Here is a 27,925-nt window from a genome sequence, read left to right on the forward strand (position 1 = left end):
CGTTATCTCACTCCCTATGATTAACGCAGCCTGATTGGTCCACGGTTGGGGCGCCTGCTATCCAATCCCTAGTTGTAATCTTTATACATCCCGCCTTAAATGTGGAGAGTCGACTACCCATTGGATAAAGACATTTTATTATCAGGAAGTAATGCAAGTAAGGGACTGAGGGTTTAACAGTGACCAAAAACTCATCTGCACAACTCAGTTACAGTATGTGTACATTAATTAACTCATCGTAGAGGACAAGAAGTTGGAATGATAACGTGTCCACTGCCACAACAATGCACGTGTCCCTAGTTTGCCTCACCAAGGTACTGTGATGACACTGTTAGCTGTTTGCTAATTTTGTGTGTGAGAGAGAGAGAGTGCTGCAGGTCGCTAATGTGAACCATATGAAAATCCAAATGTTGCTTAGTCATGGACCAAAGAGTAGGTAGGAGGGAGTGTAGGAGCACATCCTATTGGTTGCTGCTGCAGGGTGATGAGGATGAGGGGGGGGGAAACTTCCTGCCACAGTCTTCACTGGGTGAAAACTGAAGACAAAGAGCTATGGCAACTCAAACCAAGGTGAACTATAAGACCAAGTTGACTGTCAAGTGGAAGTGTTGTTGGACTGACTGTTTTCATTTGCTCTCTGTTCAGCCTGTTCTTCATGGATACTTCAGAAGCTCCTGCTCCTGGAGGGTTCGCATCGGTAAGTCATGCCACAGCATCTTGTCTCCTTAGCTTTTCAAAATAATTTTTGATGCAAACAAGATGATTTACTTTTTTTTTATGTGCACCAGCTTTTGCTCTTAAAGGAATCGAATACGACCAGTTTCCAGTCAATCTAATCAAAGATGGAGGTCAGCAGGTACAATAAGCAGATTCACTGGATCACATTACATTATCTGTGGCACAAGACATGGAATGTTTTCTAGCATCTGTTCTACATTAAGTACATTCAAAGTTGTAAAAGTGCCAATGACTGAAATTACATGTGAAGGCAAAATGGTGCATTAGTCTCACAGTGGCTGTGTGTGTGTGTGTGCTCAAGCTGACTGAAGAGTACACAACATTAAACCCCATGCAACAAGTGCCTGCAGTGGAAATCGATGGCACCACCCTCTCTCAGTCAGTGAGTCCCTCAATGCTCCACTCAAGTCATCTCAATATTGTATTATATTTGTTAGCAAGCAACCATAACACTCCAATGAGGATGTTTTTGCTCACTCAGCTGGCAGTGATCCAGTACATAGACGAGACCAGGCCGGGACCTCGGCTCCTTCCGGCAGACCCGAAGAAACGGGCCCAGGTTCGAATGATCAGTGATGTCATTGCCTCTGGGATACAGCCTCTGCAGGTAAGTGATTAATGAGGCAGAAAAGTTTGAAATGGTATCTCTGTTCAGGCTCGTAAGGAAAATCAAGGCTTGCAGCATTGTCAGGCATAATATGACACAACTGCCCCAATGTCATAACATTGGTTAACTTCACAACATCCATTTATGCCATTGACGTTTCAGAATTTGTACGTGATTCAGAAAATTGGAGCAGAGAAGGTGCAGTGGGCTCAGCACTTCATTGATCGTGGTTTCAAAGGTTGGTGGATGTTTTTCTTCATAGTAAAAGTTATTGTCTACTCTCGTTCTATAAAATATTACTCCCGTTGTTTTTGTGTCATCCAGCTCTTGAGCCCATTCTGAAGGAAACAGCAGGGAAATACTGTGTAGGTGATGAGGTAGGAGCCTGGCCTTCATAATCAAGCCCAACAGTGTGACACAGCAGACATGTTCCCTCTGACTTTATTTCATATATCTTTTAGATATCCATGGCTGACATCTGTTTGGTCCCTCAAGTCTACAACGCAGTGAGGTGAGGTCACCGTTGTACTTGAGTTACCATACAATATGTCTTGCTTTTTAAACTTTTACATACATGAAATCCACCCTGTATATTCTGAACTTTTAAAAAAAACTATACAGAGAAGAATTAGCCCACTGTCTTTGATCTCTGCAGGTTCAAGGTGGACGTTGAGCAGTATCCAACTATCAAGAGGTTAAATCAAACCTTGGTTGAAATCCAGGCTTTTAAAGTGAGCCACCCGTCTTGCCAACCAGACACACCTTCTGATCTGCAAACATAAAGCATCGGCTCGGCAGCTGTGGGACAGTCATGCAACCTTTTACGTTCTTTAATAAAACACTTTGAAAATAATCCTACTTCAGTGTTGTTACTTCAACACAAACGAATAAGGAGACTTTGAGGTTAAAATATTTATTTGCATTTTTGATAGATTTTTTGATTTTCTCTATTTTGCCCAGTCCAGCACTTTACTGTCAGATAATGTACTGATATGTGGGGAAGAGTCAAAGGACATGAAGTGAGTTGTTACACATGCAGATCAGAGATTTGTTATGCAAAGTGCCCACCACCACTAGCAGCAGATAGGCTGTGTGGTGGAAGTATGAATCATTTTGAAGAGACTCATAAAATAATAGTATTTTAAATAATTAAGAGGAGCTACAGTTAAGTCTAAAATTATTGAATACATCAGGACAATTACATAAAGTGTAAAGAAAGACAGCCAAGAATAAAAAGAACCGTTAAAAACAAATACACTAGGAGATATTAGATCACAGCATCATCCTGTTAAGTTTAAAGCCAAAAAAAAATTGTCGCACTTGCATTTCTTTCTTGATGAATCCATCACTTTACACCAGGAACCTCCACCGTGCACTTGACTGTATCGTTGTAGAAGGTGCCAGAGCAGTCCGACCCACCAAACACCAGCAGCGTGCAGCGGACATTTTCACCTTGCTCGCGCTTCTCGGTGTCCCTCTGGACGGAGCAGCCCAAACTTATCATGCTGTGTCCAGCACGAGGTTTGGAGCAAAGCACAGGAGACGCCACTGAACTCCACATGTTGGTGTCTGAGGACAAAATCAAGGCAGAAGGAGATGTCAAAAACAATATGCTGTATGTGTAACACACAAACAGGAAGATTCCTAAATTGTCATGTCCGTCTTAGTGCCAAACCTTATAGGACAAATGTGGACTACAATCTTGACTTTGATTGAATTGATGAATTTGCAGAAGTTAGAAGAGTGAATAAATCTCTGCTCACCAGTGCTGAAGACATGTACGTCTTGCAGGGCTCCGATTGCACTGCAGCCCCCGCTGACTAAAATCCTGTTGTCTGAAACTGGGACTGCCGCATGAAACCTGTCCACGTACATGGATTAGGGGTTTCTATGCACCAGTATTCTTCCAAAGCCAATTTTTATTTAGTATTATTTTCAGTCGTCTTAAAACAAAAAGACGCAGGAAGATTTTGTCACCAAAGTGTGAGATCATTAGCGTTTAAACCCCTTAAATTCAAATGCAGTTCTGTGTTCAAGATGTAAAAATACTGAAAGCAGATGGGCACATCAATGACAGTTCTCAAGGTTGATTAGCTCTGTACTTACCCTCGAGGCAGCGGTGGCATGTTTCCGCACTTCACAGCTGCGTACTCCATAAATCCTTCACGAAGTGAGGAAAAATGAATAAATATCAGGACACAACACCACCACCACTTAATGCAGCCGACGGATCTATCTCTTACCCAGATCTAGAATGTGGAGATCATTGAGGTAGGTTGCAGTCTTCCGTCCACCAAATATTATCAACCTCTGTGAGAGAAGTGTTGCTGAGTGCCTGTTCAGTACAAAACATAATTTTATTCTTGGGGGGGGGGGTTACAGTAGATGTACTGCAGCTGTGTTTTGAAAAGGGCACTGACCCAAACCGAGGCAGAGGTCTGTCCCCCTCCACAATGGGCTGGTACCAGAGCTCAAACTCGGGGTTGAATATGTACAAAGCGTTGCTGCAGGATTTATCCCCAGACGAATGCCCCGGCTGGACTCCACCGAACACAAAGAGCTCTTTCTTATAGAACACTGCAGAGTGATATGCCAACGTCGGAACGTTCCCTTTTGCCTACAAAAGGGGGAAATCCACTGAAACACAAATCCCTGCTCGAGTATCTGCCAAAAGTCGGAGAACTACAACACTTAAGTAACTTGAAACAAACCCACAGTGACAAGCTTCCACTTCCAGGTCACAGTATTGAGGATGTACAGCTCGCTGTAGCGCTGACCCTCCCTCAGGCCACCATAAACAAAGACTGACTTGGAGTCTGGGTCGTAGGTCGCAGTGTGTCCCCGGGCACACAGTGGTACAGGTCCAGAGGAAGAGGAGTTCATGGGGAACCAGAAGTCACTGTCTGAGAAGAGAGGTGCATTGGATTTAAAATAAGTATTTTAGGGCTTTCTTGTTTTTCCTAATTTCCTCCATAAAGTCTGGTGTCTTGATTTAAGCCAAAAAGCTAACATGCTTCATGGAGAGAGAAAAAAAACAACTAATAAATGATTGAACAGATCATTTAATAACCTCCACTGACCTAACTCAAGCTTCCAAAGGGAATCCTTGCAGTAGTTTTGATCTGCCGCCTCTCCACCGATGAGGACGGCAGTGTCAGGGTCGCTCAGACACATCGTGTGGCTCCAGCGCGTCGATGGACACACTGAGGCTAAATCAAGAGCTTTGTTAAAAAAACAACAACAACGTTCTGTGCATTTGGATGTGACCGAAATCACTTTTTTGACCCGACCTTCTCTGTTGTCACTCTTTATCAGCGCCGTCATTCCTTCCTGGCTGTTCATCCTGCGCAGCCTTTTTTTCTTAGGGGTTGAAGCCTGGTCTATGTCCTCAGTGAGACTGTCCATGTCCTCGGAGCTCCACGTCAGGTGGCCTCTCTTACTGATAAGGGTCCGCCTGGGTGTCTTGTCCTTTATCAGGGGGGGAACCGACTAAATTACATATGTCACATTCAATCATTAATATATTCCTTAGCACGACTCTTACCGTAGGCCAGGCCGTGAGTTTGTTCCCCACCGTGGAAGCACTGGTGTCAATTTTGTTCACTTGGATCTCGGCAAAGCAAACGCTGTCGCCCAACTGTGAGGAGTTGGGCGTTATCTGCAAGGGGGGGACGATGCTGATTTATTGCACGGACAAGCACAGAGAACTGCTGCACAAACATTGACCCCCCACTCATCTTACCGTTTCATTTTCAGCGCTCTGGTGCAAAGAGCTGCAGAGATCCGTTGCATTATGCCGTTCTGGGAACAAGCGTTTCCTTTGAGCCAGGGGAGTGCTGCTGAAGACGCTCGTCTGATCCTGTGACTGCTCACAAGTCGATGCATGGAAAGAGGACAGGGAAACTTATATGAGCCAAGAATGTGACCTGTAAAGTCATCTATGACCAATATTAATAAGACTCGGGCATTACAGGTTTGTAGTTGTTTGCCGCTGATGGCACAACCTCACCAGGGGGCAGTTCTCTGTAATACACTGAACACATCCTACCTCTCCACACAGTGTGAGCACAATCTTGCCATAAACTCCTCTCCTGCCCCTCTCCGCTGCCACTGTGGCAATGTCCGGGCTCCAGTCTCCCTCCCAGGTCAGACACCTGAGTTCACAGAGTGAGACCTGAGGTCATGTTCATCGACATTTTTTCTCTTTTTAAAGTCCTCCTCATACCTCGCCTGAGATGACAGAGTCCCGATTCTCTGGGCCCGCACCTCGGTGCTCACCACGACCTCGACGGAGACCGTGGTCGAGGCGCCTCCTCTCCACTCGCCGAGGCCGAAGATGACCAGCTGTTTGGGCAGAGGCAGCGGGACGTGCACCTGGAAGCACCTGCGGTTGGATTTGCTGCCGAAAATAAAATACACAAAAATGTTGGACGCACGGGTCAGGGAGTTTGAATTTTCCCGGTTAACGGCCGCACGGTAGCGGAAGTCACACCTGATGAACTGGCGCGGAGCGTCGCGCAGGGACCAGAGGACATAGAAGTTCATCTTCCCCATGTTGTGTTGGTGTGAGTCGGGGTCGGCGGGACAGGATGAGAGTCCCCTCGGTGTGTGTGAGTCCCCTCGGTGTGTGAGGAAGAGGCCGCAGGAATCAGAAGCAACCTGGCGCTAAGGTGAACGCCTCTGATTGGCTGAGCCAAGAGCCCCCTGGAAACACGCACACCTGTGACACGGTCCAGTTAAGGACACTTTGGCGAGCATTGGGCTTAGTGTCGCTAAACAGATATTTGATCAAACTGTTTATAGATATGAACTTCGGAAATGTTGGGTCCGGACATTTCCCGGAGTTTACTGCCGTTCACATATTCACAAACATCCATGGTTCACAACGACAGGACAATGAAACCTGATTATGATGCAGTTCAACACAACAACACCTCACACTAGTCTGAATGAGTCTAATCAGCACCACTGACACAAAACATTCTTAATTGTGCTGTTGGGTGTAGATGATATATTCATATCTGTATATATCTCATTATGTAACTCCTTTTCACACTTTTCTAAATCATCAAATATTCACGTAAGGAATAACGAGTTTTACCTAAAACATATTTGTGGAATTACATTTGGAACATATGTTTATCCTACCACTTCTTTAGAAATCCTGTAAAACAATGAGTGACAGTAGCAGTAAGTCTGGATTCTGACTGGCCTTCGGGGAGAGCTGAAAATAAAACCTTGTTTCATCAACACCCCTGTAACAATTACATCAATTCCCCAATGCTGCTATTTAATGGAAACACAAGGGACCATGCTGAAGCGCTTTCTAATCCTGGACCTGCAATGAGACTGCTATGAGATGAGATACAGCGGCAGTTTTAATGGTGTTGTTTAAGTTCATCACTCTGCAACCTTTGGCTTGCATACAGCAAACGACTAATCACAGTCGTTCACGCAGCATCGATCTAATCCTGAAAAATGAACTGCAAAGAAAGACAATCTCCTTTTTATTGTGGAATATAAATTTTTCATGAACAGATATTATAACTTACAGTGAAGGTACAGTACAGCAAACAAGGGAGGCTTTAAACCTGCTGCTTTACATTGTGTGGCGTGAGCGGCCAAATCTGTGGCATCTTTGGAAACATCCGCATTAGTGAGCATGGTTAAAGCACTGGTTTGAGGAAGAAAGAAAGAAAAAATGAAACAAAGCTATTCAACACAATCAGATCCAGAGTATGTCCGACACACTGAGGATATTCAAAAAGAAACACGCTTACTTTCACTTACGTAGACAAAAAACACGACTAGATTAAATATTACAACTGCTCCCTACCTCCGAAACATTAAATTTAACGGGGGGGGGGGGGGGGCCGAGGCAAATGTAAATATTGAATCTATATTACATAATAAGAGCTTTATGAGATAAGGGGTGGTTTTATTTGTGTCGTAAAAAGCAAACTCTGAAAAAACTGTCACCACTTGCCTCAGGACATTCATCTTTTTTACCAACACAGCACCAGCATGGCAAAAAAACACAGTCGGTGCACACTTTGTATTTCATAGTTGCATTCTGCATTATCAGATTCAACACAGATATGAATGAAATGCACACTTACAAGGCAGAAGGACAAATACAAGTCACAACAACAAAGCAAAAGAACAATCAAAATCGTAGAAAATGCACGCAGACACACAAAGAAAAAATTGAGAACGTGGCCCAGTGAGATATATTCTCTGCAGCTGTCCCCTGATCACTGCTACCACAGACATGTTACAGCTAAAGACAATATATTTTTTTATGATGGGCACTTGACCAAGTAGCACAGTGCAAACATGGGAACATGGCACCAATGCAAGGCTTTTTCAAATATCTATCAGCAAGCAGTAGGTGCGAATGTTGCATTTCTTGGACGGTATATGTAAAACTTAAACTTGTTGCAACTCAAGCTGACAGTAATAAAAAATAGATATGCCTATATTTAACTTATATTTAAATATTATAATTTCATTTCTCTTCCAAGATTGGAATCAAAAAATATTTTTTTTTGAATAAGAGTAACATTCTCTTTTAATAGACTGCCGCATCAGGCACTGTAATACACCCTGTAGTAAAGAGTTTTGTTTCGCCACAGTGAGTAGGAGTTGTCAAACTTCAGCAGGTAAGTTCCTTCACCTGGAAAGTCGTGGCTCCCACCGTAGACGGACAGGTGGCTGTCCTGACGGTAAACGGGTAGGATTTCAGCCAAGTTTGAGTTGCTTTGCGTTTTGGACCCCTTCTCTACATCTCCATTACTGACGGGACCTACAACAGAAATCATATGAAACATAAAGTCAACACACTGCCTCACTGTCTTATAAAGCAGAAGAAACTGATGTGTTTTTATAGACGACATCTGGGAAAAATGTTTTGCCGTTTATATTTGCTGAATTAAAACTTTTATTTTACAGAATAAACATTGCAGAAAGGATGTACAGTTGTGTTTGTATTTTACCTTTAAAAACATGTTTGATCTTGATTCAAGTTCTATATTTTCTGTTGTTGCTTTATCTTTTTCTTTATATCTATATAGAAAATGTTTCACTCCCTAAAAAAAATCCATATCGGTCAGGCTCTAATTTACATTACTTCAAACTCTAAATTGCAAACCCCCACTGACCTTCCATCTCCTCCTCTTCATCTTCGTCATCACTTGACTCACTGATGTGCACTGTGATGGACCGGTTCGTGACAGGAGTCCAGTCAAAATAGATGCCAAAGCCAATGTCATAACCGTCTGTAGCGAACTCCCAGCACACTCTTTTGGCCTCGGGGACAGTGGGAACGTGAACTGTCATGATGTCGCCTCGGTACACCGTCACCACGCTGTCCTTATCCAGCCGCAGCTTTGCCTTCAGCTCCTTCAGTGTGGCAGATGTCCACGTCGTCGGCGGATTCAGGGGCGGCATCTGGGCTGCCATCGGGGAGGAACCCAAGCGGGCATGTTTACAAAGCAGCAACTCTGCTCATCATACATCTTTTAAAAAATGTGTAGGTGTATCTTTTTTCAGAGCTTGTATTACACCGTGAACACATTTCGAAGCAGATTCAGGGAAAAACCTCTGAATCAAAATCGCAGATAAAAGCAGAAGTCATGATGACACACTCAGCGGGTTCTCACTTTTCATCTCAGCGGAGAGTTGACAGCTCCCAGCACTGTTGTTCTCCTCACCTCCGTCCCCGGGGGCCGGCTCAGCGGGGACCTCTTCATTACCCTCAAAATGCACACAAACACACACACACACACACACCCAAAGATACATTATTAGAGCAAAATGACAGTAGACTGTGCCACCGAGTGACAGCCTCTCCGACACACTTCAACATGAATTACCTCTGAGCGCTGCCCTGAATCCTCCTTGATTTCATCCATGTCCGCCCGGTCTGTTGGTTGGGTAATGCTCGTTGAGAGATCTGTATTCTGGAGCCTGGATTGACGGGACAATAGCAGCAGAAAAAAGAAAAGTCAGTATTGATGGGGGGAGGGGGGGGGGTTGTGCATTAGGATGCAATGAGCATAACTAGCTGTGCGCCTTCGCAGTAGCATAGTAAGAAGCAGTGTGCAGCAGCAACAGGTTCACCTGTCCAGCGGTCTGTCGTCGCTCTGCTTGGATGTGACTCCGGGGAAGGAAGAGAAGGAGAGGGATGACAGCCGCGACTGGAGCTCTGATGTATCCTCTAATCTCTCCATGGCTGTAAAGGCGAAGGCAAACACCTCAGTCTGCGTGGCTGAGGGGGAAATAAGAAAAAAACAGAAAGATGAAGCCCCGCCTCTTCCAGCCACAGGGAGGGAGAGAGATGACAACTTGAACGAGCGCTGCCTGGATATACTAAACAAACCGTCACCGGACACTAATGGACCGTGTTGACCACAGCACACACTCATGAACCAAAGCCAAACGACAAACCATTAGAACGGAACGGTGTGTGTGTGTGTGTGTGTGTGTGTGTGTGTGTCTCTTTAACTCGCCCCATCTCGACAAACTGACGTTAGCTTCCGAGTGGCTAGCTGCCTAGCTCCCGTTAGCCACCTAGCAAACAGCGTCTATAAGTGCACAAACTCACCTCGACACGCGACGCTGATAATGTGATACCTCGACGTCGTTTCGCTTTCGTCCAGCTCAGGTCATGGGGACAGGCGACTGCACATCACTGTGATCCCGTGACAGATCCCTCCACGATGCTTGACACCGCCGCTGCTTGACAGGAAAAAGATTTTTTTTTTTTTTTTTTTTTTAATATACTTCCGTGTTTTCTCGAGTGTTGACGAAAACCAGCGAATCTGAGGCGGTTATAGAACCCCTGTTGTGGGAGGTCGCTTCTCTTCGCCGGGGGCTTCAGGACCCCGCAGCAGTAGAGCCAAGTCAAGAGAAGATTGTTTTCTTCTATTTAATGTGTTCATCTGACCTCTCTGGTGCATGTGCCTTTTATTGTTGTTGCATTAATTCTATTTTTGTGTTTTGTTTACGCTTTTTACGAACTGACTTCACAATAAAAGCAACGTGAAATATACAGACATGAAACTAAACGAATGGATATTAAATATTAGATAATATACTCAATAAGATTAATTTGCAATTTTCTTTCACATTGATATTATTAGGAAACTTCCTGTTTCCACAGACAAGTTCCACTTCAGATTGCTAGTAGTCCACTTGTCACAATATCACGATATTATTAAATGTAATGGTTTGTGTTTTTAGCCTGTTATTTGTATATTTGTATTTTTCAGTCACTTTGAAAAGTGCATGTTGAACATGCTGCCCAGCAACACGGATGGACTCTATTGCAAAATGCTCCAAAGCCTGTGAGCCGAGCCATTTTGATCTCCAAGAGGTACAGTAAGGAGCCGGCTGCAGAAAAGCTGGCTGATAGCCAGCAAGACCATCAGATGGGAGGAGGAAAGGAAGAAAATGTTGGATGAGTCCATTCTGTTAGGAACCAAAAATGACTGGGAGACCCTGGTGAAGCCTGTCAAGTCTCCAAGAGCCAAACAGGGCTCAAGCACATGTGCATGAAAGTGAAGGCAAAGGAGCATGACGTCATCCGTTTGAATACTCGTCTTCGATGCTAATGTATGAAAAACAAAAAGTGTTTAAAAAAATATCATACAGTTGTAGGCATCACAAAATACATTGCAGATTTTCCTTTATTCAAATGTATTCTTGCATATATCATACCAATACCATTTTCAAAACGGTATGTGTAACATAAAGGACACGGTTGTGGTGGACAATTATGAATAAAATGTTTACATTAGAGTGTGACTGTTGCTGGTGTCACCAGCAGTGATTTGTATGCTGCAGAGAAGCACTGCTGCATCAATTTGTTGCTTGACAGAAACCTCAGCAGTGGTGTCTCCTTGTTCTGAGCCTCAGTGAGTGAAATCCAGGGAAAAGGCCTAAAAGGGGGAAAAGCGTCAAAAGACACTGCACAATCCTCATTAACAGTACAACACAAGCAGCATTGTTTCCTTTAACCAAGCAGTAATGTACTCACTCATCTCCACGAAGAGAAGCTGCATAAGATGAACTGATGAAACTCTCTGTATTCAATTGCACAGCGTGCATCCATTTCTCCTGGAAGAGTTCGTTGATCAGGGAGAGAGCATCACTGGACCGCAGACTGGCAGAGGTGCAGATATTCAGCAGGGTGTACAGCACTGCACACGCCCAGTTCAGACTCAGAGAAATGCCACCTACAGGGAGACAGACGCCAGTTTAACATTTACAGGGGAATGCAGCCTCATCAATATGAATAATGTCAAATCAGGAGCGAAGGCCTCACTGCATCAAATTTCAAATGTTTACCCTTGCATCTTATGTAACACGACAAGCTCAAAGGTTGGGACAAGTCAACATAATTTACCGCTCATTGCGAGGGGACACGATGCATCTATCAGCAGAGGATCTTTCAAAGCTGTGGACACAGCAGTGCAGGACAGCCACACATCTGCAGTGTCACCGCCCACAAAGTCATACTGTGGTTTTAGGATGAAGTTGTGTCCAAGAAGTTCAGCTAATCTGGAAAAGAAATTCAATAGAGGGATTCATTGACAAAAAATTATATATATATATATATATATATATATATATATATATATATATATATATATATATATATATATATATATATATATATATATATATATAAATATATATAAGTATCAGCTGTATGTGCGTGTTAATGTTTGTGGTACCGGGTGACAGGCACGGCAGAGATGAAGCTGTACACAAGGCAGTGTTCTGACAAGTGAGAGCGGAGCTCGGCACAGACTTTTGGGAGATGAAAGGGGAGACAGCAGAGGAACAGAACGTCTGCCCATGCTGCCAGTCTGCTGTTGTCAAAGAAACACTCGACCCCCGTCTGGACAAATCCCACTGAAACACAAAAGCAATAACACAAAAATAATAATAATTATTACAAAAACAAACAACAACAGCAGGATCTTAAGAATATAAATATAACTTTTTTTTTTTCCGTCTGCAGGCTCAAGGTCATGAATATCTTTTACCTCCAAATTATACACTGTCTAAACTCATTGAATAAACATGCACTGTATTCCTTAACTCAGCAGAGCCTCTTGCATTAGTGGCCACTGCTGCCTACTTTCTTTCTTTAGCCTTAGTATTATTAGGCTTTACATCTGACAGTTAAGGCCTTTTCATTGCAGAGGACACAACATAACGCATTGATTAGTATTTGGTGACATTAGCCAACGCCACTACACGCTGGCTAAGTCAGTGCGAGTTTCACTGCATCAGAGCAACTCTGATTTGACAATGGTGTGCCTCGAATTAAAAAAATGTTTCAGTTAACCTGCCAATTCTGGTCTTCTGGTGGAGACCTTGACGTGTGCCGGTTGGATGTCGGTCATTTCCAGGAGGGAGAGAAGCAGCTGTTTGCCCTGGTGACCTGCCCCAAGTATCCCCACGCAGAGGTCACCGTCTCCTCCTGGTGCCTCCTCTGTGGCTCTGTCTGCGGTCTGACCTCTGATGGCACATCTGTATCTACAACAGTTGGAGGGCCGTCAGGCAGCAGCACGAACGACACCACGAGTGTGAACGGACGCACAGGTAACTCACCTCAGCGAGCGGACCAGCTCGCACAGGTACAGCGCGTGCGCGCACCGGCAAAATGCCAGTCCAGCCGCGCGTGCGCGAAGGTGCAGCAGCTCCTTCTCCTCGGCGCCGAGTCCAGACTCGAAGGACAAACTCTTCAGACCCGCGGCCACGTCCTCCATCGCCACGCAGGGTCCCACAGTAGTAACATGTGAAGAGAGTGGAAAAAAACTAACAAACCTGACAACATAGTAGAAAAACAGCTTCACCCTGTTGCCATGCCGACATTCACAACTTCCGATTCAACGGGTTACATGTTTCAAAATAAAGCTCGCGACAAAACGCTGCTTCATTTAAAAACAGCAATTTTATCCACTACAATTTCAATTTTTCATATCAGGCGGGTGTGAATTTGCCTTTATAGGCTTAGATTGACTACACAGTCGACTTGTTTGAAACTGAACTGTTTTTATTTCCCTTTCATGCTTTTTATTACAAATTCAACAATCAACTGTACACGTATGTATAAGAAATTATTCTTTCCACATTTAACACAAAAAAAGAGCAACCGTATAACACAGCATATCACTCAGAATGCTAATATTCAAAAGCAGCACACAGAGAGAAAATATTTTGAGCAGGATATTAGGACTGTGCTTGAAGATCTTGAGCAGATGCAGCTCCTTGTACAAGGTAGTATCTACAATGTGAGCAGCAGACTGGCACAATTATTTTTTTTAAATGTTAAAAGCAGCTTTTCAGGACAGCAAATTCTGTGAAAATTAAACGTTGATCACAGCTCGAAAAAAAAATTGTAACTTCATAACAAATTTGGTTGTCCTCACCGTATATCTTTCATCTGGGCAAGTAGACCTTCAAGTCACGTAAAAGTGCTGATTACTGAACTTTACACGGCTGTAACACATTCTGTTTCTACATTTGTTCTCTTGTATTTGCATGAAGTGATACACATTTGGACTATTTACAGTAAATAACAAGGCCCACATAAAGTACGTTATATAAAATACGGGTCATTACACCTACAATATAATATCAGTGTTTGTCAACACCAAGTGAGGGAACGTAACCACACACACAACTTGTAAACAGAGCTGTTTTGAGAATGAAGCAAATTTCTGCACTTCATTAGACAACAGCGTTATTCTGATTTTATATTTAAAATGCCATCGTCTAATTAACAACAGAACACAATATACATTGAGACGGCGTGGCTCATAAAATCCTCATTCTTCACATCCCTTTGACGAAACACAGTTGGACTATGATTGACAACCATGAAGGCACTGTGAGGGAACTGACACGCTGACACAAGCTGAATCACAGAAGCTCAAATTGCCATGAGATGAACCGTATTTTATCTACACCAGGGCTGTATCGAACCTCTTGACGTGGTTCCTATTCAAAAATGCTCTGAAGAAAAGTTTCCAACACGTTCATCAGCTATTGCTTGTGCACAGCCATGGTTTCAGGTACAAAGTGGCAAACAAGAATTACTCCTCGCCCTGCCTCCATTTCTGCGATTCCTCCTGGCGGGCGTCAGGGTGGATCTGGTTCCTCATCCCACCCAGAACGTTGGAGGTGGCCTCGGTGGCCATAATGAGAGGCTTGACTACTGCTGGTGGCAGCTGCCGGAGAACTCCACCCACAGCGCCCGTCATCCCGCGCTGCTCGTGCTCCCGGGTGGCCGTGTCGTAGATGGTCAGTGCAGTGTCTGTGATCCCCTGTAAATGGAAACACCACACACTCACACATAAACAACTGTTTCTTTCCATTAATGTCACTACAGCGGACATACTCATTTCAGCTTTAGGTTCACTTACATCTTTTACCACAGTATAGGCTTTGGCGACACCTTCTCTGAGGTCCACAGGTTGATGAGCCAGGCCGTAATGGGAGAACCGTTTTATCCTCTTTGTGTCTCTCTCATCAGGCACCGGAGATACCATGTCATAGGCCGTCTCTGCTGCCGCCTAAAAATCAGACAGTTTTACAATAAACGAAAATGTTATTACACCTCTCATCATGATCTCTAGTGTTGTGTGCTGTTGATTCATTGTAGAGCTGTGCATATTGATTTGCTCATAGCCCCGCCGTCTCTTGCTTGCTCTCTCTCTCAAACACATTGACAAAATACCCATCTGTCATAGTCACAACTGATACTAGACAATGTGTAGGACAGAATCTGTGGGGAACACTATGAATACAGCCTGTTGAGTTTACCTGTATGGTGCGCACCATCCTGTTGGTGAGCTCCAGAGCAGCCATAGCAGTAGATGTTCCAAAGGAGGCAGTTCCACGCTGAAACCCGCGGACTATGCGACCGTCTTTCCTGTACTGCTCAATCGGGAGCCAGACCAAGTCCCTGAATCCCTGAACTGAACAAATCACTCATCTTAAGAACTGCCAAAATACGATACCTGAGAGATACACCTTTATTAGTAAACTCACAAACCGTAAATGACATTCAGAGCGGCAGGAGAAGCTCAATATTGACTTTTTGCTTTTATCATTCCTGTCATGCGTTATGATGGGGTTAAGAGTATTGACTGTACTCACCCAACTGTACCAGAGAGTGAATTGGTCCGACACCGCCCAGTAGACCTGGAAGCTGGTTCTTCTTTATGTCATTTAACCACTCGTTTATTGCATAGGAAAACAGCTTATCCACACCTAACAACCTGAAAGACAGACAAGTCTTAGTATACTGAGGAAAAAATGTTTTTGTTCTTTGTGAATAGTGAATTATATACTTGTTTATTAATTGCAAATTTCACACACCAATATACATGATAGATCAACAGTCTCATTTGATATATTACTGAGATGAAAATACCCTTGTCTGTAGCACAACCGTCTCAGTTTCAGCTCCGAGCAGTTGAGCTGTGTCAACCCAATAATGATCCCTGCAAATGTTCCCTGAAACAAAGCAGTCATAATGTTAATCATAAAAAACATTATAACATAATGTGGGATTAATGCAAAGTGCTCTTAGACATTGTACCTGCTCCATTGAAACATGTTTCCCATGATAATCCAAGCGAATGGGAACCTCAGACGTAAATCGAAACTCCCTGTTAGGAAAAGAAAATGTTAACAAGAAACCAATCAAACCAAGAGGTTTCGTGTTTATTCCTTTTTTCTTTTCCAAACACTGACCTAAAGAAGATTGGCTGGTCTTTGAAAGACAGAGCTTCAGTGTCAGTGACTTCTTCCCTGCCAGATGTGGCAAATCCGTTGTGGCTCAAACGTCTCTGAACAGGTACTGAGATTATCGGGGCAGGGTCCTGGCTGCTGCCAGCATGCTTGGAGAAGCTGCAGGAGATCTCAGGGGCCGCTGCTTTCTTTGAGGAAACACAGAAGGCTGCGGAACAAAACATCAGCAGCAGCTTTTAGTTGAAAGTGAGGTTCATGACAAAGGGCGTTTGTGTGAATGACCCGTTTTACCTTCTTGAGCAGGTGGTGAGAAAAACTCAACTTCAGTAGCAAGACTAGTGAAAAAGTCCTTCAAGAAGAATAGTGCATCCTTCAAACAAACAAACAATCATTAAAAATGTAACTGAGGATGCTGTGCTTGTCACTGGAAAAATGATCCGCAGTCTTGTACCTGATCAATATTGAGACGAAGAGGCATCAGGGAAACACGCAGACAGCATTCCTGAGGAGCCTGGCCCGACTCCGGACACATGTGCACTGCCTTAACTGTCAACTAAGAGCAACAGCACACAAGAAGTTACATTACGGCACTTCTTGACTGGGTTAATGTTAGCATGTTGCTTTTTTTCTTACCATGTTAGAATGAGCTTTGCGGGGCATTTCTTTGCTCGAGTACAAGTACAGGAACTTGTTCATCTGTGAAGAAGCCAGTCTGTCTCGAATCTCCAAGTCCTGCACGATAAACACCTGCCGGGAGACCGGCTGGTCCACGGCCGGCCCAGAGGCCACCTGGGCCTGTGGGTACACCTCGTGTTGGAATCTCACCTGAGGTAAAAGAAAAAGAGGTAAACAATTAAACAATGACACGAGGCATTTATATGATCTGATTTAGTGTATCACAGTAAACAGGAGAACAACTTCACCTTGCTGAGCTGGATCTCCATCAAGACATCAGGGTTCCTTCCTTTTCCACCTCCTACCCGTCCTGAAGCACTGGACTGTCTGACTGGAGTTTGAGAGGGGGAGCTATGAGGTGTAGACCTGCAATGCAGAGAATTAAAAATGAAACGGTCTGTTTTCCCTCGAGCATATTCACACATTGTCTGCACAATTAAATAACTCACCCCCGGCTCCTAGCAGGAGATGCTGTGAAAGTCGCACTCCCAAAGTCTTTCCCACCATAAAGGTGCCAGATGACAGATATCTCTTTGATGAGGTAGCGCACCTCGGGGATGGGAAAGTTCACGGCTCCACGACTGGAATCGCTTCCATCTAGAGGCTGACTGAAGTGATCGTCTTTGATTTGCACTGGATCTGAAGTAAGATGCTTTACCACTGGCTCCTGATCACGATCCTGAAACACATATTTCTGACAGTGAGTCAATTCCTTACAGTCAATCACTGTGTTACCAGGCCATAAACTGTGTACAAATGAGTATATCCCAACCTCTCCTCTGGAACCAGGTGTTTCCAGGATACAAAAGTCGTCCGTCTCGTGCGCCAGGCTCGGCACAGGAGTAATGAGAGGAGAGTGAAGCATGGGGTACGTGGGGCTTGGATTTTGATTAATATTGCCGCTCTCATCTGGGAACAGGAACAGGTCCGAGTGAGGTGGGTCATGGTCATGATTCCTCTCCTCGTGTGCACCTGCAGATGTAGGAAATTTTATGAAAATCTCATTCACAGATTTTCAACTCGAACCCTTTACTTAACACAGTCCTCACCGTTCTGCTGCGGCCCTGGTGTGTGCTGCACATCAGCCTCCTCCATAGCCTCGCTCATCAGATCCTGCAACATCTGCTGCTCAGTCTCAGCGAGCAGAGGGGTCTGAGATGTGGGCCGACCAGCAAACTCCGCCTGTCCAAACATACGCTCAGACTAAGCAACAAAGACTGGTTGGGTTGTGAAATGTATTTTAACTATGTCTAATTGGCTCATGAAAGGCGTCTCTGCTGACCTTGGTTCTTTGTGTAGTGCTGCTGTGCTTTGCCTCTGGTTCTGCGGGGGACAGTAGGTCTCCATAGCTCGCTACGTACTGGATAAGGTTCATAAGGGCAGCGCAGGAGTCCGAACACGTTCTGATGTGAATGACGTCACTGGAGCAGCGCAGCTCAAACCTGGGCTCCACCTATCACCAAATAGACGATGGAAATGTATGTAGAAATGAATGATCCTTGTTTTTTAGGACGTTTCAACACCTGAAAGTCCAAACCAAGTCTCAGGTCTCTGTTACATTGTACAGTATACATTTGATCAGATTTTTGCTTCTCTTATGGTTTCTTTTTCTTCTTCTTCTAAGAAGCCGTCTTAACTTCCTGCAAATGGTCTGAAAGTCTGAGCCATTTAAGAAATGTTTTCACACTGCAAACGTACTGAATCCTGGTTCAGTTTGATCATGACTGAGACCAACTCTTTTGGTTGGACTTAATTTTGGTCCATTGGTCGGAGGAACCTTTCATTTCTCTTATTTTGGTTTTGGACTAACCTGAAAAGATCTGGACCAAACAAGGTTGGTGTGAAAGCACCCAAATGCAATTTAGGGACAGACAATTACCGATTTCCCATCCACTGCAGGTTTGACAGCTGTAATCCTCAGCTCCAGCGTTCCCATGTCTACCACTTGGACATAGTCTGTGACAAAAACCAACAGCAAACATTGGACAACGCTGCATTTTAAACACTTCAAGAAGTTTATGTAAAATCATGAGCAAGGTTAACTTACCACGTGCTAGATTAACAGAGACGGCATTACTCTTGTCTGAGAGGAACAGAGCAGCTTCGTCCAGAATGATCCTGCAAACGACATGTTCTACTTAGAAAAGACAAGTGTTTCTATAACGCAGTGGCAAGTTCATCTATCAATTTCTTATCAGTGACAAAATCAGTAGACAGTCTAATTACCTGAGTGTAGAAGAAGAGTGATCTAAAGAGAGGCTGCTGGAGATGCTGAAAGTTTCTACAATCAGTAGTGATCTGAGTGGCAGGTAAAGGGGTCTGTCAAGAGAAAAACAATGCTACATGAGAAAAAACAGGCAACAATAACGTTTAATATTTAAATGAGTTGGAGTCTTGAAGGGTTCTTTACCTGTAGTCTAAAGAGCAGCTCCATAGGTGTAGATGTAGGGTGGTGACAGACGTAGGAGGGGCGTAACCCAACACAGGCTCATCAGAAATATTCAGAAAGTCAACAATCTGTCGCACATAAATTAGCAATAAGATTACAAATATCCCTTTTCACTGCTTGCCATTAACTTCTTATGCTCTCTGAACATTTCATATGAATGTGAAAGAATAGAAAAGAGCTGCGTAACAGTTAGTGAGGTGGTCGCCCCATGTTGTCTTACCTGGTCATACCAACCAAACCTGGGGACGACGACTCTGTGCTGAAGTGTGGCTCCTCTCACTCCAACGGCAACCAGAAACTCCTGCATCAACACACATCACCACAGTCAGCAGCAAACCAAAGGCAAATTTTGCTGTGGACATTCTCCGGAACTTTTCCTGCCAGCCCCCTAATCAAATGTCCGAGTGAGCCCATGAGAGAACACAGCAGCAAAAATCTCTGGAGGATACACAGCGAGCAAGTGTGTCGATGACTAAACAAAAACACTGCTTTCCACAGTGTAGTTATCATCATGTCCTGCTTCCTGCATGCTCTAACCAGATGTAACAGAATGTTCCGAATATTATCGTGCGATTGTGAACGCGTCTGACTCAAGATATTTGCCCGCTGCATTCGTCATATGTGAATGGCAGACTCTGGAGAATGTCCAAATCATCTTTGCTTGCCCCTTGTAATGTTAAACTTAAAGTAATTTTACATCTTCTGACCTCTTAAAAATTTATTTCAGCGTATTGTAGGGGGTGATCTTAAGCCACCGTGTCAGTGTTGCCCCACCTTGACGTTGCGTTCTGCATTCTGCGATGAGACTTTGACAGCGACAGACACCATGCTACGAGCCTCCAGACCAATACCCTCGGAGGGTGTTGAGGATCTCTCCGGAGACGTCTCTGATTGGTAGATAGTCGGCTCTAGCCAATGGGGATGTGTCCTGCATGGTAACTTCATGTCTGAGACAGAGGTGCCTCCATCCATGAGTCCTGAACAGATTGACAGGACGGGGGACATCAGTGAAAGGGGTATACATAGTCAATGCATGACATAACAGCAGAGATGTTGACACAATGAAGTAGAATTCTGTTAATGTGTATGTCACATTATCAACATATAGCACACATTCATGATGACATATACTATAGTGAACAGGTGCAGTCGATTTACCTTGGTGATACATGCAAATGCTACTGGTGTTGAAGCAGATGTAGTGTTGGTCTTTGTAGCCTTCATACTGCGTGACACTGAACAGCACAGCATTTTTCACCTCCAGCCAGAACTCGCCATGTTTGTTTTTCAATACAGTTTTATCCTCCTTCTGGAATAAACAGATGAAAACTCAATCTCACTGTCTGCTAAGAGAACCTACATAAGCCCTTAAGAACAGTGAGACATTTCAAAATGAACGTGAGCTTACCTTAGAATTGGTCTGAAGAGCCACCAAGCCGTGATTGACACTGAGAATGACGGAGAACAGACTCTGGGAGGTCTTGCTCTGGGCTTTGGGCCTTTTCTTTTTGCGGGACCTGAGACCCAGGTCAGAGGCAGGAGAGTAATAGTGCATGTTCTCTTCCTCTGAGCCGCTGGAGTCCTCTGAAAGCACAACAGAAAGCATCTCTATGAAGTGATTAAAGCTGCAAAAGTTCTAAAACGTGACCTCATACCACAATTTTTTTACCACAGTATTGAAAATGTGCAAGGTTCTTGCTGCCTCACCCTCGGGTCCAGTAGAGCGGAACTGACTGAAGCTGTCCTTGGAGTAAGTGTTGATCAACTGACTGGCGACAGAGAGGCCAACTCCATAGGGCATGCTCTCAACTGTCTCCACTGGGGATGGAGCAGTGGGCTCCCACAGCAGCAGGTCATTGTTGATCCTAAACCATTAGAAACATACATTTTAGATTTGAAAAATCTACAGACTAAATGTCTTATTATAATTATGCAATGAAGAGGTTAAATACCAGGAGGTAAACTCAACAAACTTCTGCCACAAAACACTTTATACATGTGGAAAAGTATTAAATGTCATGATTTTGTAGCCGACAGTAAAGCCCAGTAAACTTTCTTTTCATGACAACCCTTTTATTTAACAATTTTCTCTGCTGTACTCTTATTGCCATCCTGCCATTTACTGCAATAGAATATTATAAATTTCATACCTGTTGTGTAGTTTTTCATAGAACGCCTTGCTGGGGAGCGCTAATTGCACATTGGGGAGACACAACTCAAGGATGAAGCGAGAGTTGTTCATGGTTTTTTCCTGGAACTCTGTCATGTCAGCAACATCTCCAGGAATGACCATCTGGAATCAAGAATAAATGGAAGGGCTGATCACAACCTGCTCTGTCAACAGGTTAGGTATGCAAAGCAGTGCTCATATTTCTTTTTGCATAATGATGCGTCTGTCATATAGGGTTATTCATCAACCAAAGACTTGCAGCCTCGCTACAGAATGCAAAATCCATCAACAAATCTATACCACAGATTCTACAATTAAGATCATTAAGAATAGATTGTTTTCAAATGAGCACAAATATGTTTTCTTCCTAACATCAAGCATATTTGTGCTCTGATAACGAGAGCAGACATGTATGAAATAATCAGGTGGTGTTTCTAAACTGGATCATTTCGTAGCTCCACTGAATGTTCAACAACAATTCAACACCAAGAAATATAACAATCATTTTTGATGAATGTGGCCTTTTGACCACGACCCACCTCTTCATTCTCATACATAACCCTACGTGAAGAAAAGGGGGATGGCTCTGGTTTCCCAAAGTCACACACATCCTTCAGTGAATGAGCAGCCCCTTCCTCCTCTTCCTCTTCGAGCGAATGATCCTCGGCCCCCTCGTCATCTTCCGCCGTCACACGCTCAAGGATCGAGTGGACCGCAGTGGGGTTCATCTTCAGCACGACTCTACACAGAGGGAGTCTACATAAGTGAAATTGCCCTGAATGGACTGATCAGGTTAATGACAATTGGGTAAACTTACCTTGGCCAGTCAAACTTTACACTTTCAGACGTGTTCATGTCTCCGTCCATGGTGTGGGACACCCTGAGGAACCTTGCAGCTGGTTGATCTGGCTCCTCCTGGAACTTCCCTATTGAAAATGAAGAAAAAAACGCAGGTTAAAGAGCAGTTACTCCTTTGAAAAATAAAATATTATAAAAGAAGAGTGGAAACTTTTAACCCACACACCACTAAGTTCCCTAAAAGTGAGCTCCATCTTGGTTTGTTCAGGAGAGCTGCCGCCCATGAACTCCGTTTTCACTTCCAGGTCTTCAAACTCCAGGTAGAGCACTTCCTTCTGCAGGGACTTCTTGAACCATGGGCCCCTCTCCTGATCTGAGCGCAGGTCAGGGATGGGGAAGCGGATTGCAAGGCCCAGCACTGGGGCATTTACAGTCAGTGATACATGACAGTTGGTTGGAGTGTGGCTGTCATCAAGGAAAACCTCTGTAAAGGCCTTGTGCTGTGAAATTAGAATTGAAACACAGCGTTGTAGAGGCTATAAATATGAAACAGTTTTAGCTTTTTAATCTCATATAAAGACATGGATAAATTACATGATTATTTGTAATATTTTTACATTTGTCATATTAGTTCCTGGGAGGACCTTACCAAGCTGACATGTTTATTATAGGACGTATACATATGGGAAGCCATCATCTCTGTGGTGACCAGCTTCTGAGGTTGCAGAAGTGAGTTGAGACGGTCTACGATGCTGATGTCCAACTCGGACCGCACGGGGCCCAGTTCCACCTGGATCTCGGCTTTCCTGGGAATGGTGCTGAAGCGAACCTGGCCGACCTGCTCAGAGAAGCAAAGGGCTGACTGAATGCAGGACAATACGCAAATGCTTTTTTTTATGCATCATTAAGCGCAAGTGGTTTCATATTGGACCAACAAATGCCGTTACCTGAGGCCCCCTGCGCTCAGCCTGTTTGTAAAGCAGGTGAAGGCAGGTGGTGAGCGGTGCATCCGCACTGACTGTGGTGTCAAAAGTCAGGAGCTGAGATGTGAGAGAAACCAGTGAGAAACACTGCTGACACCAAGCCAGCTGCAAACGAGGGTGCAGTGCAGTGCAAAATGTGTTGAGCTCAGGCCTGAAACTCTTACCTCGGTGTACTGAATGCCTCTTTGGGTGCCACCAGTGACCACCTCAGAGGGGAACAGACACTCCAGAAATTCCATCTGGTTAAGGGAGACGTCAGTGCTAAAAGTCCGCAAGCTGGATCCCTGACAGTGTTCATAGTTTATCTTCAGACCTTGGCACACAAACCTGCGGTCAGACGGATTATTTACACACTCAAATTATATACCTGTCCAGGAGTAAGACGACGTATACAACCTTGCACAACAGGAGTTAGCGAAAAATAAAAGTGCACCTGAGGTGGTCATGAGGACAAGCCTGATTAAATGCTGTCCGAGATTGAAGGAGATCAGCCGGGGCAATCTGGCCCGGGCCCACCATGCTGAAGAAGTGTGCAGCCATGGGGCCAAGGGGACTAGGAGCAGCATCTGGTGGTGGCAGCGGGTCGATGTGGAGGACAGAGACAGCCAGGCTGCCCAGTGTCAGCCTCAACACCAGCTCGGGCCTCGACTCATCACCATGGGTTTTGGTTGGATGTGCTGAAATACATCGCAGATATAGAGATACTTAATTTTCACTCTGGTAAAAACTCTAGTTCAACAAAAATCTGCAACAGAGGGACAAGAGTTGTAGATTTTCACTGAAGGAAATTGCTGATATCACTGATCATAAGGACACTTTAGAAACCACTCAGGGAGATAAGCTAAGGTAATCTCTTTACCTTTCAAAACATGGCTGCTGAGGGACTGGTATTTAATAGTTACTTGTAGAAAGTATATGTTATATTGTGGTACTTACAAGCCTGTCTTAATATTTTTTGAGGGAGTTGTGAATCCCGTGACTGGACGATTGTTTCGTTAGCCTGCTTCTCTCTTTGTCTCGGTACATCCATGTAATCTTCCCACAGCGCCTACAAATGCAGATATAATGCCAGATTATGTGAGAAATCTTTTCACCAAACAAGCTACAACACATGATTTTATTTAGTCATTGAGTAACCAGACTCTATGATTTTGAGTCTCACTGTTGCGTTTCCAGAGGGAGATTCTCCCGGGGAGGCAGAGAAGTTGCTATTAAGTGACAAATCCAAGTCAACGGTGGGTGGTTCACCAAGAGGAGGGAGGGATGACAAACTGTGAGACATGTCCATGTCAGCCATGGAGAAGAACACATCATCTACATCGGCAACCGAAAAATAAAGGAAAAGACCATTTTCATTAGATAGATGCACCTATGACATATGACCTGTGGTAAATCAAAGGGGAAGAGGAAGGAGTTTGAGTTCAACCTCGACTTGACACCGTTCTGGTGGTCTGGCTCTCAAAGAGGTCGGGGTCTCCTCCTGGCACAGCAGTGTCCTTCTTCAGACAGCGGTTCAGTTCCATATGGAGCCGATACTCATCCTCCTGCTGTATGGGTCGACTCTTTCTGTCCTTAGCCCATTCCTGTGCACCTGCACACGAAGAGCGAGAAATAGTGTTTGCTGCTTTTCAAAATAAGTAATTCGAAAAAATGTTTTACCCTGTTTGCTACAAATCATCTGTGAACACATATGGGCGCTCACTTCCACCAGAGAAAGCTCCAAACAAGTCCAGAAGAAGATGAACTTGTCGCGGGGATAGCAGGAAAATCAGTGTATCGATATGTACGACAACATCCAGCTGAAAAGGAAAGCATCTCTAACAGCCTCATTACTGTCATTACCCCACATGCATAATATTGCATATATCTATATATATATACAGTGTATATATATAATATTCTTTATTTTTTTCAAATTTTTTCTAATCAAGAAAGTGTTCATTTACCTTTGCTCCAGGCATAGCTAGGTTGTTTTTCAGAGTTAGGGACAGCTCTATTCTACCACCAAGGCTCCCAACCTGCACAGGTTCAAAGGGTGTTGTAGAGGACACGGGCTCTGTGAACTGGGGATGAGGCTCACATATTATTTTGGGATTCCAGCTAGGCGAAAGTTTTGGCTCAGTTTCCTAAAAAAATAAAAGACACATTGTTAAAATAAGACTAATGCATACAACTCTTTAATGCCAAATTAAATTTGCGATCTAAATTGGCTGCACCAACCGTTGGAGGTGGTGAAGATTTACATCCGGCCCGAGACACGTCTGAAAATTCATCCCAAAATATGGTGATGCCTTCCATCTGCAGGTTTTTATGTGCAAATGTGGTTGGTTGATGCACATTCACACTTGAACTCTCCTCGCCTGTTTCATCACAGTAAACAATTCTGAGAGCAAAAACAGATCACTATTAGCTTGACAAGGAACTACACTACAGTGAAGTGAAGACTGATGCATACATGTGGGACATCTTCCGCACACGCACACTTCTAATCATCACAATTAATATTTCCCCTCAGTTACATCTTCCTCCTTGAAAAATGACTATAGTTCCATATTTGGAAATTAATATGGGATAGTAGCTTTTTACCTTAATCAATTATTCTATGTTGAATTTTTTTCCTAATAATATGGAAAGTTAACTGTCATCCCAGTGACTGTGTAAACTTACTTGTTGATTCGTATCTCAAGAGCAATTCCAGTTTTAGAATTTTCCGGAATGTGTTCGACTCTGAGCACGGTGTCCAAAAATGTCACTTTGACCCTTCTCAGAACTGCAAGTGGGGAAATTAGAACTCAGTTGATGCGATACATGGTAAACATTTTAAAATGTTGCCCAACATTATGATCATATTACCTGTCTCTATCGTTTCTGCAAACTTCTCCAATCCTTCGAAAGGCTGGAAGCTCTCTCCCATATCGTCGGTGAGTTTCTGGCTCAGACACTCTTTGGCAAGCTGCATGCTGCTCGTCATGAAACTGGACCAGTACATGGGCTCAGTGCCAGATGCTGGAAAAACAGTCAGTGGTGATATATTAATTGGCTTTTCAGTCAAATTAACTACCACCTTGTTCTTATGTGACAAAAATAGCCCCATGTTTTCTCTGCCCTTTTTTCATAGTGTTGTCGTAGCCTTACCCACTCTCGGCCTCGGTCTGAGCACCATCTCCAAACCCTTGACCTCTAGGGCACAGTTTTCTTGTAGCAGGGCTGCCCATGGGACTGTGAGAGAAATTGTCTGGATGAACCCTGCGATTACTTCAAAAGGCGCATCTGCCGTCTCGAGGAGCTCGTTGAGAGACTGAAGAACAAGACACAATGTTGAAGCTTATCTCGGTCCAAGCAGATTCTGTATGAACATCAAATAAATGTGTCTGCTGTGTTTTCTGCCACACATGCAACACTACACGTACCCATTTATCCAACGGCACTTGGGCGAGTGTCCCAGTGCCTTGATAGAGGTCTAAGCTGAGCTGGTCCAAGCTCAGCTTCTCCTGCAGAAAGTTGCCGAGGTACCGATGCAGAAGGTATCTGCAGGCCCGCTTCTTGATGGACTCCGAAAATGGCCACGGCATCTTTACACTTCAGGTGTAGTAGTGCTCGGGTACTGAAAGGGATTGTGAGGTTCTGCCACCGGAATGCTATAGCTACTCAAACAGCTATGAATTAATCACGGGTGTCACTGGCGTGTCATCCTGTCGACTTGACGACATCGAGACATCTTGAGTTCATACATCCCTCATATCCCAAGACTAGGGACACCTCGGAGGATGCGTCGACACTCAGTGATGTGTGTGGAAATGGGTCCGACTCCAGTTTGCTGGCCCTACAGAAAACACACACACACACACACACACACACTTATGGGGGAACGATGTGTCACGTGACACTTGACACAACATGAGACTTGACACATAATGTTTACAACACGGCCGAACACAAACAGCAGCAACTGGACACAAATGAGCAGCGTTATTGCTCAACTAAGTTAGCGTTAGTATAAATGATGTATAACTGAGTAACGTCATGATATAGTGCAACTCAAACTGTCAAGTGTTATTGTCAGCACGCGTTGAGCAACAACAAACTAGCTAAAGGCGCTTGCGAAATAGCTGTTAGCGTGTCCCAGTGGTGGCAGTCAATCGCTGCCATGCGCAATCTTTACTTAACCGAAGCTGTCACCGTAGCCAGGAGACGGGAGCTGTGCTCCGGCTGCTGCCGTAACAAAGGCATGTCACTAAGCTAACTAGCCGGCTAGCGCTGCTAGCTCGCCTTTGAACCTCTGCTGTGTGTGGACTCATTAGCGTTGCCGGGGCTAACGGCGGGCTAACGTTGTAAGCGGTGGACGCTTGCTAGTTAGCACGCTAGCTGACCTGGAAGCCAACATTTCCCACCCAAAGTTATCAACCGTCACGCTGCGGATGGACGCGAATGTAAAAAAAACAACACACACTAGCCACGTACGCAACGGGTCCACGAGAAGCAGAAATGCATGCGCTGAAGAGCATCTGAAGTCGCGGATGCTGGTGCAGCTCGTGAGTTACCTTCTGACTGAGTTGTTTACAAACACTTTCATGACTCCGCAGCGACTGAGCCCACACGCTCCCGGACGGGATTAGACAGTGACGTCATCACACGGCGTACCCGCGCACTTCCTCCGCGACGCGCCCGCTCCAGAGTGAACTAGAATCGGTGATCAGCGGGCGTTAATGTGGTTCTCTTTCCCCCTTTTC

The 27,925-nt window shown here is 44.4% G+C and overlaps 5 protein-coding genes across 12 annotated transcripts; 1 reads left to right on the forward strand and 4 right to left on the reverse strand.

The window, feature by feature from the left end:
* The first annotated feature begins 145 nt into the window (after positions 1–145).
* On the forward strand, positions 146–2,198 carry gstz1 (glutathione S-transferase zeta 1). Of its 2 annotated transcripts, none has more exons than XM_035609780.2 (9): positions 146–314; positions 646–697; positions 789–856; positions 1,040–1,120; positions 1,220–1,345; positions 1,508–1,583; positions 1,670–1,722; positions 1,807–1,856; positions 2,001–2,198. In XM_035609780.2, the coding sequence occupies exons 1-9, from the start codon at positions 285–287 to the stop codon at positions 2,125–2,127; spliced, it is 663 nt and encodes a 220-aa protein (XP_035465673.1). In that variant the 5' UTR covers positions 146–284; the 3' UTR covers positions 2,128–2,198. The 2 variants fall into 2 exon arrangements, with proteins under 2 accessions (XP_035465673.1, XP_035465674.1); XM_035609781.2 differs by lacking the exon at positions 146–314 and adding an exon at positions 354–570.
* A 44-nt stretch (positions 2,199–2,242) lies between these two features.
* Positions 2,243–6,144, reverse strand: zgc:163014 (uncharacterized protein LOC100038766 homolog). Its single transcript, XM_035609771.2, has 13 exons — positions 5,838–6,144; positions 5,571–5,744; positions 5,394–5,499; positions 5,088–5,210; positions 4,890–5,003; positions 4,636–4,813; positions 4,426–4,554; positions 4,061–4,248; positions 3,766–3,962; positions 3,589–3,680; positions 3,452–3,506; positions 3,109–3,206; positions 2,243–2,914 (listed from the first exon to the last, which is right to left on the reverse strand). The coding sequence occupies exons 1-13, from the start codon at positions 5,897–5,899 to the stop codon at positions 2,691–2,693; spliced, it is 1,740 nt and encodes a 579-aa protein (XP_035465664.1). The 5' UTR covers positions 5,900–6,144; the 3' UTR covers positions 2,243–2,690.
* Positions 6,145–6,839: 695 nt separating this feature from the next.
* Positions 6,840–10,117, reverse strand: tmed8 (transmembrane p24 trafficking protein 8). Its single transcript, XM_035609432.2, has 6 exons — positions 9,951–10,117; positions 9,467–9,614; positions 9,220–9,313; positions 9,007–9,100; positions 8,506–8,799; positions 6,840–8,150 (listed from the first exon to the last, which is right to left on the reverse strand). The coding sequence occupies exons 2-6, from the start codon at positions 9,574–9,576 to the stop codon at positions 7,933–7,935; spliced, it is 810 nt and encodes a 269-aa protein (XP_035465325.1). The 5' UTR covers positions 9,577–9,614; positions 9,951–10,117; the 3' UTR covers positions 6,840–7,932.
* An 899-nt stretch (positions 10,118–11,016) lies between these two features.
* Positions 11,017–13,252, reverse strand: noxred1 (NADP-dependent oxidoreductase domain containing 1). 2 transcript variants are annotated; one of them, XM_035609431.2, is made up of 6 exons: positions 12,971–13,252; positions 12,705–12,889; positions 12,085–12,265; positions 11,754–11,908; positions 11,385–11,583; positions 11,017–11,286 (listed from the first exon to the last, which is right to left on the reverse strand). In XM_035609431.2, exons 1-6 carry the CDS (start codon positions 13,126–13,128, stop codon positions 11,142–11,144), a joined length of 1,023 nt encoding a protein of 340 aa, XP_035465324.1. In that variant the 5' UTR covers positions 13,129–13,252; the 3' UTR covers positions 11,017–11,141. The 2 variants fall into 2 exon arrangements, with proteins under 2 accessions (XP_035465324.1, XP_035465323.1); XM_035609430.2 differs by having other exon boundaries at positions 12,705–12,895; positions 12,971–13,250.
* Positions 13,253–13,394: 142 nt separating this feature from the next.
* On the reverse strand, positions 13,395–27,873 carry LOC118285665 (autophagy-related protein 2 homolog B). 6 transcript variants are annotated; one of them, XM_035609428.2, is made up of 43 exons: positions 27,737–27,873; positions 26,606–27,018; positions 26,331–26,493; positions 26,049–26,201; positions 25,863–25,965; positions 25,416–25,578; positions 25,142–25,321; positions 24,898–24,994; positions 24,622–24,786; positions 24,358–24,509; positions 24,132–24,243; positions 23,629–23,872; positions 23,360–23,522; positions 23,160–23,252; positions 22,862–23,050; positions 22,439–22,712; positions 22,232–22,340; positions 21,954–22,155; positions 21,395–21,537; positions 20,952–21,109; positions 20,653–20,828; positions 20,403–20,553; positions 20,019–20,221; positions 19,465–19,545; positions 19,206–19,312; positions 19,022–19,114; positions 18,843–18,913; positions 18,675–18,751; positions 18,078–18,248; positions 17,845–17,977; positions 17,568–17,767; positions 17,245–17,474; positions 17,044–17,161; positions 16,754–16,945; positions 16,572–16,673; positions 16,412–16,490; positions 16,124–16,328; positions 15,969–16,038; positions 15,801–15,883; positions 15,524–15,645; positions 15,188–15,342; positions 14,788–14,937; positions 13,395–14,688 (listed from the first exon to the last, which is right to left on the reverse strand). In XM_035609428.2, the coding sequence occupies exons 2-43, from the start codon at positions 26,765–26,767 to the stop codon at positions 14,458–14,460; spliced, it is 6,225 nt and encodes a 2,074-aa protein (XP_035465321.2). In that variant the 5' UTR covers positions 26,768–27,018; positions 27,737–27,873; the 3' UTR covers positions 13,395–14,457. The 6 variants fall into 6 exon arrangements, with proteins under 6 accessions (XP_035465321.2, XP_035465320.2, XP_035465319.2 ...); XM_035609427.2 differs by having other exon boundaries at positions 17,245–17,489; XM_035609426.2 differs by having other exon boundaries at positions 24,898–25,012.
* Between the last annotated feature and the right edge of the window lie 52 nt (positions 27,874–27,925).

Source organism: Scophthalmus maximus, chromosome 15 (assembly GCF_022379125.1).
Source record: "Scophthalmus maximus strain ysfricsl-2021 chromosome 15, ASM2237912v1, whole genome shotgun sequence".
In the NCBI taxonomy this organism is placed as follows: Eukaryota; Metazoa; Chordata; class Actinopteri; order Pleuronectiformes; family Scophthalmidae; genus Scophthalmus; species Scophthalmus maximus.